The following is a 15,450-nucleotide window of genomic DNA, read 5'->3' as shown; positions in this document are numbered from 1 at the left end:
ATTGTATCATTGAATAAATAAGAGTTCTTCTCATTGAAATGAAAGTTGGAGATGAGGAAGAGTAAAGAAACGGTTTTTACATGACTAACCAACCTTGTAACCACTAGCAAACACTTAACAGCACTTCAACTATATTAACAGCAATTAACAGTTTACAATCACTTGATACATTGTGCTCAAATCTCCATGGCCAATAAGGATAAATTGGCTAAAAACAAACGACCATAAACAAAACAACATCCATATGGTTTTGAGCAGAAACTTTGTTTTCTGTCAAATCATAGCCCTGGCCCTCTCATAGCAGGAAACGGATATACTCACATTTCCATGCAGAAACGTATGGCCCTAAATAAAACATTTACACTAATTTGTGCTTCAAATTTGTATGCCCATTGAGTTCATGTGTTTGCTTCAACCATTCAACCCAGTGGAACAGAACAAAACATGACAGAAAGTCGGAGACTCGTATAATCCATGACATTTTGTTGTATATCTGAAAGTGAAACGTAATCACCAAAGTACATGAACACAAACAACTTGTTTCGAATTGAATTCATATGGCTAAATGAAGCCACTGCAAATGAGAATTTCTACTCTTCCAAAAAAGGATAATCCGTGTAACCAATCGTAGGATCTGATGTATAAAAAGTATTTCTATTGTACTGGTTGAGAGAAGCATCTATCTTGAATCTCCTTGGCATGTCTGGATTTGCCAAAAACGAACGTCCATAAGCAATAAGATCTGCTCGATCCGCAGCAATGGCTCTATTTCCATCTTCCTTATCATACCCTCCAGCAGCTATGAATGTACCCTTGAATGCCTTTCTCATTGGTAACAGGCTGCGAGGACTCTCAACTTTCTCTGAGACAGTTTCCATCCGTGGCTCCACCATGTGGCAGTACAAAATTCCATATTTGTTCAAATTTTCTGCCATGTACATCCCCAAAGCTTCAGGGTTCGAATCTCCCGCCTCCATGTAATTGGCAAACGGCGATAGTCTTATCCCGACTCTGTCTCCACCTATCTCTTTTACAGCTGCTTCAACTATTTCTAAAGCAAATCTACAACGGTTTTCGATAGACCCTCCATATTGGTCTGTTCGGTCGTTCACTTGATCTTTCAAGAACTGATCAATAAGGTAACCATGAGCTCCATGGATTTCAACTCCATCAAAACCTGCAAGTTGATTATTCATTCATTCAACTGCAATATCAGTGCTTTTGCGCAAATAAAGCATAGTGATGGAAACCAAATTGATATGAAATCAGTACTATGTTATTGATTATAGAGTAGAACAAACCCTAGTACAATATAGTATATCTCTCTCTGTTTCCCTATCTTTCAAGGAAGAACAAAAACTAACCTCACATTCAAGATACTAACTGACTTTCCCGCTCACCACCTTTTATTATTTATACTAACAAACGTAACTAATCCCTTCCCATTATTATTCTTATCACATGCTTCTCACATGCGCGTTGTAACTTCTTTCTTTCCTCTTCTGCTGTACTGATAAAGTATCAGAGGTCTATCATTACTCTCCTTCTCCAAATTCACCTTGTCCTCAAGGTGGAAATCTGGAAAGCGCTGCTGTATATCCTCATACAACTCCCATGTAGCTTCATGTCGAGGCAATCCCTTCCAACTTATTAACACATCCCAACTCCCAGCTTTATTCTTTAAGTAACCATGGACTTCCTCAGGTACAGCCTTCCACTCATAGCTTTCTGTCAACATAGGGATCTCATCCTTGTTTTCTTTATGAGGACCGACCACCTACTTTTATTGGGAAACATGAAAAATATGATGTATAGCTGCCCCATCAGGCAATTTGAGTTTATAAGCTACCGGTCCAATCCATGCTACAATTTTATAAGGTTCGAAAAACTTAGGAGATAGTTTTTCATTCCTCTTCTTCCTCAATGAAGTCTGCCTATAAGGTCTTACCTTCAATAGCACCAATTCTCCCACATTATATTGAACTTCTCTCCTTTTTAAGTCATCATATTTCTTCATCTTATCTTGTGCCAGTCGTAGATGTTCCTTCAAAGCTCCAAGCACTACATCCCTCTCCTTCAGCTGTTCATCCAGTGATGAATTTGGTGTGTCCCGATCTCTGTAATAGATCAGCGGAGGAGGTAATCTACCATACACAGCCTGAAACAGAGTTGTTCCCAAGGAGCGATTATAAGTAGTATTATACTAGAATTCTGCCCAATGCAACCATTTCACCCATTCCTTCGGTTTCTCTCCACAAAAACAACGTAAATAACTTTCTACTCACCGGTTTACTATTTCAGTTTGACCATCAGATTGAGGATGGTATGCTGTACTATAATTCAGCCATGTATCAGCCTGTCTGAACAACTCCCTCCAAAAGTGACTTAAGGACAGAGATATCCGACACTATTGATTTAGGAAAGCCATGAAACCGAACGATCTCTCTAACAAAGATATCAGATACAGTCTTAGCAGTATAAGGGTGTTTAAGTGGCAGAAAATGCCCATACTTACTAAAACGATCTACTACCACAAATATTACTTCCATTCCATTGGCTTTCGACAACCCTTCCACGAAATCCATGGATATATCTTCCCAAACTCTATTAGGAACTTCCAAAGGAGTCAACAACCCAGCCGGAGACAATGCTAATGTCTTGTTTTGCTGACAGATTAAGCACTCCTCGCAATATTTCTTGACATCTTGCTTCATTCCTTCCCAATGAAGCTCTCCTGATATTCTTTTGTAGGTTCTCAAGAATCTCAAGAACCCCGAGTGTCCTCCAAAAACTGAATCATGGTAAGTATGTAATATCATTGGAGTCAGTCGAGAAGCTTTTGCAATCACCAAGCGGCCTTTGTACATTAACATATCTTGCTTTACTGAATACTGACTATTCGGTTCTTCTTTCTTTTCTTCTAATTCTCTCCTGATTTTTTGCAATTTCTCATCCTTATTCACCTCTTCTTTAATCACCACAACATCAATTATATTAGGGGCCGTCAACTGAATATCCCAATAGCTTACATATCCACTTTTTATATTGAGGCCGTATCACTCTTTGCTCCAACAAAAACTTGAGTGATCTTTGATCTATCTTCACTACAAATTTCTGGCCCAACAAATAAGAATGCCATCTCTGTACTGACATAACCACTGTCATCAACTCCCTTTCATAGATTGGTTTCGCTCTGTCTCGGACTGCTAATGTATGGCTATAGTAGACAATAGGCCGCTTATTCTGTACTAACACGGCTCCCAATCTGTATCCTGATGCATCCGTCTCTATCTCAAATGGTGCATTGAAATCAGGTAATGCCAAAACGGGAAGAGTCATCATGGCCTGCTGGAATTTCACAAAAGCCTCATGAGCTTCTTCACTCCATTTGAATCCCCCTGTCTTCAACAGCTGTGTCAATGGTGCTGCAATTGTGCCATAATGTTGCACAAATTTTCGGTAATAGCTAGTCAACCCTAAAAACCCCCGTACCTCCCTCACATTCGTTGGAAGTGGCCATGCCTTAATTGCCCTTATTTTTTCTGGATCAACCTCCACCCCCTTTTCGGATATAATATGCCCCAAGTGATCTACCTTCGATTTCGCAAAACTGCACTTCTTCTTATTAGCATATAGCTCATTCTTTCTTAACACCTCCAAAACTATCTTCATATGACTTAGATGAGCCGCGAGATCACTGCTGTATATTAGAATGTCATCAAAAGATACTAAGACAAACTTTCTCAAATAGGGCTTAAACACCGTATTCATCAAGGATTGAAATGTAGCTGGAGCATTAGTCAACCCAAAGAGCATTACTAAAAATTCATAATGACCCTCATGAGTTCTAAAGGCCGTTTTCTCCACATCTTCTGTACTCATTCGAATTTGATGGTACCCGACCTTTAAGTCAATCTTGGAAAACATCGTAGCCCCATTAAGCTCATCAAACAACTCTTCAATCACGGGTATTGGAAACTTGTCAGCACCGTCACATTATTTAGAGCTCGGTAATCCACACAAAAGCGCAAGCTCCCATCCTTTTTCCTTACTAATAAAACAGGACTTGAATACGGGCTTGTGCTCGGCCGAATTATTCCTAACGACAACATTTCCTCTACCAACCTTTCCATCTCTGTTTTCTATTGATGTGCATATCAGTAAGGTCTCACGTTCACCGGATCTACTCCTTTCTTAAGATGTATATGATGTTCAATGGCTCTACGTGGTGGGAGAGTTTCAGGCCACTCAAAAACATCCTCAAAGCTCTTAAGTATTACAGCCACTGATTCTTCTTCTATCAAATCTTCTTCCCATACTTCACTTCTCTCTAAGGCTCTGCACTCAACCAGAAAGCCTCGATCTTCTTCTCCTAGTGTCTTCAACATTTTCTTAAGGCTGACTCTTGCCTTGGTTAGGCTTGGATCTCCTTGTATTTTCACTTTCTTTCCTTCATGTGTAAAAGTCAGCTTTAGATTTTTCCAGTCCACCTCTGTTGTTCCTAAAGAATACAGCCACTGCATCCCTAGTATGGCATCCACCCCTCCGAGCTCCAATGGTAGAAACTCATCCACAATCTTCCAATCCCCCAACATCAGTTCTACAGCTTCATAGATTCCCTTCCCTTTGACTGCTGTTCCTGAACCAAGAATAACACCATAATTCGATGTCTCCTTTGTGTTCAGTTGTAACTCCTTCACCAATTTCTCGGAAATGAAATTGTGAGTGGCTCCACAGTCAACTAACACAATAGCAGTCCTTCCCTGAATTTCTCCCTTTACCTTCATTGTTCCTGGATTGGACAACCTGACTACAGAATTGATGGACAATTCCACCACCACTTGATTCTCTTCCACTATCTCAAAGATTGTTCAATTCCTTGTGTGATGTAAACTATAGTTAGTTAGTTAGTTAAAATCCCTAACTAATTAGAAATACAGCTGTAACTAACTTCCTAAAACAGTCTTGTAACTAACTAAATAAAACAACCTTGTAACTAACTTGTAACTAACCTTGAGATATCAATATATAACAGTCTCCTAGCCTGAAATATGGCAGAGAATTCATTTTGAAAAATCAATCCTAACTTTGAATTACATCAAATTGGTATCAGAGCAGCCCCGATTCTTGGACGGAATGGCTGGCCGAAGAGTTAACAACCCTGCCACGGGGGAAAACCGTGTGCAAGAAGCGGCGGAGGAAATCACCGTCCTCTCTCCAAAGACATCAACAGTTCGCTTGCTGGCTGTTGAAGAATCTTTGGGAGATCTCCACAACAAATTTGATAGGTTGATGGAAAGTGTCGAACTGTTAAACCGAAGAGGAGAATTCCCACAGCCACCACCACGGAATGAAATTAACTTCCAAAACGACCAACGTTTTGGTGAAACAAGAGGCCGGCGAGCAAGGGGATACGTTAGAAACATGAACAATCCACGAGGACTTCAAAGAAGGAGACCCGGTTACGCTATACAGCAACAGCTTGACGAAGACTTTCAAGAAGATCAAGAAGCTTGGCAAGAAACCCAAGAAGATGATTCTTCAAGCGGGGATGAACAAGGAAACATGTGGAACTTCAATGATGAAGCACGAGCAGGAAGAAATAACCAAAGAATTGAGGCCAGAAGAGGAGAATACCACGATTATAAGATGAAGATTGACCTTCCCATGTATGATGGCAAACGAAACATAGAAGCATTCTTGGACTGGATAAAGAGTACTGAAAACTTCTTCAACTACATGGATACGCCTGAACGCAAGAAAGTCCACCTAGTAGCCTTAAAATTAAGGGCTGGTGCATCAGCTTGGTGGGATCAGTTAGAAATCAATAGACAAAGATGCGGGAAACAACCGGTTCGCTCATGGGAAAAGATGAAAAAAGTTATTGAAGGCAAGATTCTTACCACCAAACTACGAACAAACTTTATACAATCAGTACCAAAACTGCCGCCAAGGTGTCCGGACAGTAGCTGAGTACATTGAAGAATTCCACCGCCTGAGTGCAAGAACAAACCTAAGCGAAAATGAACAGCACCAGGTTGCAAGATTTGTGGGAGGCCTTCGATTCGACATCAAGGAAAAGGTCAGACTACAACCATTTCGTTTCCTGTCTGAAGCAATATCATTTGCAGAAACGGTGGAGAGGAGATGATTGCAATTCGATCCAAGAATCTAAATAGAAGATCAGCATGGGAAACAAATTCGACAAAAAGGAACAATTATCCAGACAAAACAAACGACCAACCTTCAACCTCAACAAAAGCAAAAGGGAAAGAGATTGATAATCAAGAAGTAGCCGTTGAAAGAAAGAAAGAACAGACGTTCAAAGCCTAGTGGTCAGAACAGCTACTCCCGCTCGTCATTAGGAAAATGCTTCCGATGTGGCCAAACTGGCCACCTGTCCAACAACTGTCCGCAAAGAAAAACCATTGCAATAGCCGAAGAAGGAGGGACAGATAAGTGAAGACAGTATAGAAGCAGAGGAAGAAACTGAACTGATTGAAGCAGATGATGGGGAAAGGGTCTCTTGTGTTATCCAACGGTTACTAATTACGCCCAAGGAAGAAAAGAACCTGCAACGCCACTGTCTTTTCAAGACAAGATGCACCATAAACGGAAGAGTATGTGATGTAATCATAGACAGCGGCAGCAGTGAAAACTTCGTAGCAAAGAAATTAGTAACAGTCTTGAATCTAAAGGCTGAAGCACATCCAAACCCTTACAAGATAGGTTGGGTGAGAAAAGGAGGAGAAGCCACGGTCAGCGAAATCTGTACAGTCCCTCTCTCCATTGGAAACGCCTACAAAGACCAAATTGTTTGTGATGTCATTGAGATGGATGTATGCCATCTCCTACTAGGAAGACCTTGGCAGTATGATACTCAATCATTACACAAAGGGAGGGAAAATACATATGAGTTTCAATGGATGGGAAGAAAGGTAGTCTTACTCCCTATAACAAGAAAGATTAACGAAGGGTTAAGAGGTGAGAAACAGTTATTCATCACTGTTAGTGGGAAAAACATGCTTAAAGAAAGGGAACAAGACATCCTAGGACTGGTTGTTATTGAAAAAACCAAAGAAAAACAGGTTGAAGACATAGAACCCAAATTACAGCAGCTCCTTCATGAGTTCCCTCATATAAAGGAAGAACCAGAAGGGACTCCCACCCCTTCGAGATATACAGCACCACATAGACTTGATTCCGGGAGCATCACTACCAAATTTGGCTCACTATAGGATGAGCCCCCAGGAGTACAAAATACTTCATGATCATATTGAGGAATTACTAAAGAAAGGGCACATCAAACCTAGCCTCAGCCCGTGTGCAGTACCAGCACTTCTCACGCCAAAGAAAGATGGAAGCTGGAGAATGTGCGTTGACAGCAGAGCCATCAACCGCATCACGGTAAAGTATAGATTTCCCATTCCAAGGATTAGTGACCTGCTAGATCAACTCGGAAAAGCCAGTATCTTTTCGAAAATTGACTTGAAAAGTGGCTATCATCAAATACGGGTAAGACCTGGCGACGAATGGAAGACAGCCTTCAAGACAAACGAAGGATTATTTGAATGGATGGTCATGCCATTCGGCCTTTCTAACGCACCCAGCACCTTCATGAGATTGATGAACCAGGTACTTCACCCATTTCTCAACAAATTCATAGTAGTTTACTTCGATGACATACTTGTTTACAGCACAAACAATGATGAGCATTTACTACACCTAAGGAAGCTGTTCCAAGTCTTAACAGAAGCGGAACTCTACATAAATACTAAGAAAAGCATGTTTATGAAAAAAGAAATTGCATTCCTCGGCTTTATAATCAAACAAGGAAGCATAAGCATGGAACCAAAGAAAATCGAAGCCATCCATACATGGCCGACTCCTGCCTCCATTAAAGAAATACAAGCCTTCCTCGGCCTGGCTTCGTTTTACAGGAAATTCATCAGAAATTTCAGCTCTTTAGCCGCACCACTAACTGACTGTCTAAAGAAAGGAAACTTCAAATGGACCCCGTTACAACAAGAAAGCTTTGAAGATATCAAAAAGAAGCTCACATCCAGCCCTATCCTTAGATTACCAGATTTCTCTTCACCTTTTGAAGTAGCAGTTGATGCATGCTGTACAGGGATTGGAGCTGTCCTAGTACAACAAGGACATCCTATCGAATACTTCAGTGAAAAACTCAGCACCTCAAGACAGACCTGGAGCACATACGAACAAGAGCTGTATGCCCTCGTCCGAGCACTAAAACAATGGGAACACTACCTGATCTCTAAAGAATTTGTACTCCTAACTGACCATTTCTCACTAAAATACCTTCAAGCTCAAAAGAATATCAGTAGGATGCACGCACGCTGGATATCCTTCCTCCAAAGGTTTGACTTCGTGATCAAACACCAATCAGGCAAAGAGAATAAGGTGGCCGATGCTCTAAGCAGAAAAGGCTCCCTACTCACAATACTGTCCTCGGAAATCATAGCATTCAAACATTTACCCGACTTATACGAAGTAGATACTGACTTCAAGGATATCTGGTACAAATGCTCCAACTTCTTAGACGCTGATGACTACCACATTGTTGAAGGATATCTATTTAAAGGAGAACAATTATGCATCCCGCACACCTCACTACGTGAAGCCTTAATAAAGGAAGCACATTCTGGAGGGCTAGCTGGACATTTCGGACAGAATAAGACATTGGAGATCACTTCCAAACGATACTACTGGCCGCAAATAAGAAAAGACTCCAATAATTTCGTAAAAAGATGCCCCATCTGCCAAAGAACCAAAGGCTCCAGCACGAATGCAGGATTATACTCGCCACTACCCATCCCGACCTCAATATGGGAAGATTTATCAATTGACTTCGTGATTGGATTACCAAAAACACAAAGACAATTTGACTCAATAATGGTTATAGTGGACAGATTCAGCAAAATGACACATTTCGTAGCATGCAAAAAGACAAATGATGCAATCTACATAGCCAACCTCTTCTTTAAAGAAGTAGTACGACTACATGGAGTACCTAAAAGCATAGTATCAGACAGAGATGTCAAGTTCCTGAGTCACTTTTGGCGAACACTGTGGAAGAAGTTTGACACAACACTGAAATTCAGCACCACAGCCCCACCCACAGACAGATGGACAAACTGAAGTAACAAACAGGACCCTCGGTAATCTGCTACGCTGCCTTAGCGGGTCAAAACCAAAACAATGGGATCTAGCATTGGCTCAAGCTGAATTCGCCTTCAATAATATGAAGAACAGATCAACAGGAAAGTCCCCCTTCGAAGTAGTTTATACCAAACTACCACGATTAACCTTTGATCTCACTACACTCCCTACAACTGTGGATCTCAACAACGAAGCAGAATGCATGGCAGAAAATATCAAAAAACTACACAAGGAAGTCCATGATCATCTTATACAGACAACAGACTCCTACAAAAAGGCAGCAGATAAAAAAAGAAGACAAGCCCACTTCAACAAAGGAGACCTAGTAATGGTACACCTGAAAAAGAGCAGATTTCCTACTGGCACCTACAACAAGCTGAAAGACAGACAAATTGGACCATTCCCTATATTAAAGAAATACAGAGATAATGCTTTCAAGATCGATCTACCACAAGACATCCACATACACCCAGTCTTCAATGTTGCTGACCTAAAACCATACCATGCACCAGACCATTTCAGGCTTGCTGATTGATGAACTCTGGGACGAGTCCATCCTTAGGGGGGTGGAATGATGTAAACTATAGTTAGTTAGTTAGTTAAAATCCCTAACTAGTTAAAAGAACAGCTGTAACCAACTAACCAAAACAGTCTTGTAACTAACTTGTAACTAACCTTGAGATATCAATATATGACAATCTCCTAGCCTGAAAAAAGGCAGAGAATTCATTTTGAGAATTTAATCCTAACTTTGAATTACATCATTGTGACTATCCCTTTCCTCTTCAATAATTTCATATTCCTCGTCTTCTCCCAATACTACCATCATTCTCAATTCTCTTTGCTCTTTCGTCTTACGTTTATGATCATGAGAGTATTTCTCATTACAGCGAAAACACAGCCCTTTTTCCTTCCTGGATTAGAACTCAGCATCCGATAAGCGTTTTGTCGGACTTTCCTTTCAAGTTTCTTCTTTCGTGGTTCCTCACAAGGTGATTGTTCTCATCGACCAATTCATTCCTCCTTTGTTTTCTCCAGTATTCACATTAGCATTAGCTTTATTGTTGTTATGAGAGACCTTTACTCCTTTCCCAGAATATCCGGATAATTTTGCTTCCCTTCGTATGTCTTCCTTGTTCTTTACCTTCTGTGCGATTTGCATCATCTGTGCTAATCCCTTTGGCTCACAGAAGTGCATCTCTGCTTGTATCCACGGTTTTAAACCGGACATGAACATCTCCTCTACGACCTTCTCCGGTAAATCTGACAACGGGGCTACCCACTTGTCGAACAAATTGCGATATTCTTCCACTGTCGTTGTCTGTTGAATTCGTAAAAATCTTCCATACAGCGATCCTTCTCTCATGGATCGGAAACGTACTAATAGTCCAATTCAATGCAGGGCCCTCAAAGCTAATGGTAGATACAGTTAATTTCTCAAATTCAGTGAGTTTATGAATTTGGAAGTACCTTTCTGCGCGGAATAACCAGTTATCAGGATCATCTCCATTGAAAATCGGCATTTCGACTTTCTTTAATTTGTTGCGTTCACTTCCGCTTTCGTCGTCTGTCTTCTTTTCCACCTTTTTTGTTTCAGTCTCCCGTTTTGAAGATCCTTCGCATTCGCTTACCTCCTTCGCCGAAGAATTGCACATAGTTAATTCTAATAGTTTTTCGCTCATCGTCGACCGATCTTGCGCCGCCGACTCCATGATTCTCAACATCATCTGGTTCTGTCTTTCCATATTTTTTTATATTTCTATCAATGTCTTTTCAATTGTTGGTATCTTACCGATCTCCTTCTTAATGCCGTGCACCTCCTGATCAAACGCTTCTAATTTTTCTTCGATTCGAGTCTGAACCATCTTTCCTCCCCTTGCCCAGAATCAGTGTGCTCTGATACCAATTTGATGGAAACCAAATTGATATGAAATCAGTACTATGTTATTGATTATAGAGTAGAACGAACCCTAGTACAATATGGTATATCTCTCTCTGTTTCCCTATCTTTCAAGGAAGACCAGAAACTAACCTCACATTCAAGATACTAACTGACTTTCCCGCTCACCACCTTTTTTTATTTATACTAACAAACGTAACTAACTCCCTTCCCATTATTATTCTTATCACATGCTTCTCACGTGCACGTGATAACTTCTTTCTTTCCTCTTCTGCTGTACTGATAAAGTATCGGAGGTGTATCATATAGTTAGCAAAAACACACCAAAAAGAAAAAAGAAAAGAAAAGAAAAGAAAGAATAAGCTACTGAGTAGAAAACTACCACTCTCTCTTTTGTAGCTTTTAATGAATTTTTAGACTTAATCAGTAATCACAAAAGAAACTTAAAATCCAATCACAGCAGGACTTCCATTAGGTAAAAGAAAACAGGACTTACCAGCTTCAATGGCATTCCTAGCAGCAAGCCTAAAATGGTTGACAATTTGAGGGATTTCATCTGTCCTTAGACGTCTTGGAGGGGTAAATTGTGCAACATCAATTCCATTAGCCCGAACTTTCGGTGCCAGCGGCTTGTCTGATGATGAGATTGGAGCCTGTCCATTTGGTTGAAAATCTATACATATAGCCAAAATGGACACTTATTTCTTAAAATAAAGAAAAGATTGATATGTTATTTTGTGCAAATTGAAGTAAGAACTTTAAAAGAAAAGGCACCTGAGTTTGAAACTCTGCCTACATGCCATATCTGACAAAAGAATGTTCCACCTTTGCAATGAACAGCATCTACAATTGGTTTCCATGCTTCAATTTGTTCTTTTGTCCATATCCCAGGTGTATCAGGATAGCTTGGAGGTTAACAAGAAGACAGTAAAGGTAGAAACTTGCTACCAAATCAACGAATAAAAGAAAGCGTGTATAGTAAACAGCAGAGAAATTAATCCAAAAATTTATGTGGTTCACCAACACTGACTACTAAGTTCGTTGCAAGCATGTACAAATTGAAAGATCATATTAGAGAAACCGACACAGATAAATATTTACGTGTATAGTAAACAATAAAGAAATCGAACAAAGATTTGTGTGATTTACAAGCATTGTGTTATCTTGTGAAGTAGGAATAGAAGGCACCCTTTTAGACCGTTGAACCAAAATCGTAAATATCACGAATATGTGTACAAAAGAGGTTAGGTCCTCTCAACGAAAAACCCACTAGAGGAGTTGCTTCTAGACTTTGACTTATTAATCGGTCAATGAGATCATTGATAACAGATTCAAGATACTCTAAATTCAAAACAAAAATGATATTAATTAGGTACCCTTGGGCAGTGTCAGAAACACCGGTGGCCTCAGCTATTAATAAACCTCCTTTGGTGGTTCTCTGAGAGTAATACAAGATGGCATGTTGTTGGGGAACATTGTTGTAGGATCTTTGTCTTGTCAGTGGAGCCAATACGATTCTGTGAGATAGATTAAAGTTGCCCATCTTGTAAGGAGTGAAGAGATCAGGAGCGGTGGTGATTTGATTAGCCATTTCTATTGCTTTTTTAACTGTTCCTTTGGGTTGGGATATTTATAAAAATCAGTGAGCAAAGAAGAGAGGGAATGGTGAATGAACAAAAGTTGGTTTGATTCAAAACCAAATGACGTGGGGGGAAACGTGCGGTTTGGATGGGATTGCTTACGAGTGAATGAGATTTGTCCGCCTCGAAAGTTGCTTCAATGGCATTGCTTTCCCTCACGAAACACACACACACACGTTAACATGACCATCTCTGATAACCAACTCTACGCTCCAATAACTATCTCCGAAGAAGACCACCTTAGATGATCAACTCCAATGACAAGCACCACTAACAACCAACCATAGCATTCACACAGTTGGACCAAATACGTAATCTTGCTTGTTTTAGTCAATTTTTGAAATTTGAACAATCAACGTCTCAATTAGGTTTTGAGTTGACTGACCAAAATAGATCGAAGCAAAGACTATTGATTGAAGATAAGAGATGTTCGGATGGTGTCGATTTAAAAAAAATTCAAACAGACAATATTAGTAAAAAATTGCAAAGGTTTAAACGAACTTAAATCGACCAACTGACCAACAATTAATTTGTACTCTTTCATAGTCGGAGTCGATTTGAACATTCACTAAACCAACCATAGTTGGTACAATGATGATAATTTGGTCAAAAAACCAACTCAGATCGACTGATGTTCACACGACGTTAATTATTTGATTGAATGATATATTAAATATCTTATCGAGCAATTAGGTGAATTGAAGTTCATAGGGTAGATCTTTTGACAAATTTTTTACCCATTTAATCTCTCCCATTTTAAATTTGCAGGCCAATTAATATCACACTAAATTTTCATTAACTTCAACATCTAATGTAAGGTATGAACCCCTCCCTAAGTACCCCTTGAGTTTTGAAGTGTAGTTAGAGCGAAGCTAAATTAGATCATTATTTCTTGTGGAATCATCTCGATCGTTCTATAACCACTGCAAGTTTAATAATTAGGTTTGCAACTTTATTTGATCTGTAGGGCCTTCACAATATAATTCCTACATAACTATATAGTAATTATCATATAAAGTCTTTTAATATTGAGTGCAACTCATTATGAATCTTGTAATGATGCAGAAACTGAAGGGTGAGGTTTCTCTGATCTTTTTATAACTCAAGTTTATGGAGAAATGTATTGGACCAATACAACCTATGTCATCAGATACAAATAATAATGTCATCTAATTACATTAACTTGGTTAAAATGTTATCTCAGTCATCCTATTTTGAATTAACATTAGATTAGAGATCGAGCAAACCAAAGTGAAGCGATTAACATTGAGGTTGTACCAAATTTAGAAGATGTTTATGAATCTTCCAAAATTGGAATCACTAATAATAAGACGAATTCAATTATGGTAGGTTGATATATTCCAAGTCGTCTTGAGATTTTCATCGGCTTTAACAATCCATTATGTCTTTATTGATTACATTGATGCTTACAAGAAATAGACACCACTTATCTTTTTTTAACGAATCTATTGTTAATAGACTACGTTGACGCTTACAAGAATTAGACTATGTTGAGTGGCAAAAGTTTAGGTTAACCTCAATCACTAAGTGAAGTATATCGATGATATGAGTTTATAACCATGATGAACGTTAACACTTAATATATATAGTCTATCGCTTCTATATTATCGATAAAGTTTAATCACTTTCTAGTTTCATTTTTCTTCCATTCTGTTTAAATGTTCACAAAAAAATTATCATGATACTAAAGTTTATAAATACGATGAATCAATGATGATAGATATCAAATAGATATCTATAAATCAAATTAATAGATTTCTATCTAATTATAACAAAGTTAACTTAACTTGATGGTAATTGACATGATATTTATTTTAAGAGGTTGAACGTTAGATCCCTCCAACCCTTTATGTACTCGAATCCTTCCAATCCTTTCTGTAACAACATAAGTTTATCATCGATAAATTATAATATTTTCTTTTGGATGCTTTTTATGAATTATTTGAAGTAAATTGTTGTTATATTTGCAATATGTTTGCATTCTATTATTTATATGCTTTTACTTTGGACATGGTTAATTAGTGTATATATTAACAATTGTCACATTATTATTATTTCTGTTAAAAAACAAGCACTATGATTTTAAAAAAATATAGCATTTAAATAACTTTTTCAAAGAATTTTTATCAATAATTTTCATTATTTAACATTTGAGAACATTAATTAATTTTTTAAAAAATGGTATGATTTTACAATTTTATATAACAAGAAAAAACCAAATGTATCCAATATCATATATTCCTACAATATAATTATATCGAAGTATCACATTCTCATATATATATATAGAGCACATAAATGCCCACTCTTGATGTTCAAATTCTTGATGGAACAAAATTAAACTAAAATTTCAAACAATAATGCCCCATTAATGTTTGGGAATAAAACTTTCTTTGAACATGGAGCACACCAATGTAATTCATATATACACTTTTTTTTTCATATTATTGGAAGTTGGATATGGAGGTATCCAGAAAATTTATTGATAGGAATTAGAGTTGTAATTTAGAATTTTTTTTTTTGAAAAAGAACTAAATAGGTAAAGTTTAAACTCAGATTGAAAGGAAGTCGACAAATACAATTACCACTAAGCTATCTACAAATACTAAATATCAATTAGTTCAATTAGTTTTCTATCACTATCAACAGCTGACAATGATAATTTATCTATTAATATATCTTTGTCGATAATTGATAAAAAAAGAA

The 15,450-nt window shown here is 38.3% G+C and overlaps 1 protein-coding gene across 1 annotated transcript; it reads right to left on the bottom strand.

Annotated features, from left to right (window-relative positions):
* Nucleotides 1–104: 104 nt before the first annotated feature.
* On the bottom strand, nucleotides 105–12,961 carry LOC101218965 (putative 12-oxophytodienoate reductase 11). Its single transcript, XM_011660502.2, has 4 exons — nucleotides 12,460–12,961; nucleotides 11,858–11,988; nucleotides 11,580–11,756; nucleotides 105–1,177 (listed from the first exon to the last, which is right to left on the bottom strand). Exons 1-4 carry the CDS (start codon nucleotides 12,672–12,674, stop codon nucleotides 591–593), a joined length of 1,110 nt encoding a protein of 369 aa, XP_011658804.2. The 5' UTR covers nucleotides 12,675–12,961; the 3' UTR covers nucleotides 105–590.
* Nucleotides 12,962–15,450: the final 2,489 nt, after the last annotated feature.

This window comes from Cucumis sativus, chromosome 7 (genome assembly GCF_000004075.3).
Source record: "Cucumis sativus cultivar 9930 chromosome 7, Cucumber_9930_V3, whole genome shotgun sequence".
NCBI classification, from domain to species: domain Eukaryota; kingdom Viridiplantae; phylum Streptophyta; class Magnoliopsida; order Cucurbitales; family Cucurbitaceae; genus Cucumis; species Cucumis sativus.
The sequence above is the reverse complement of the archived record's forward strand: the minus strand, read 5'-3'. Positions and strand labels throughout refer to the sequence as shown.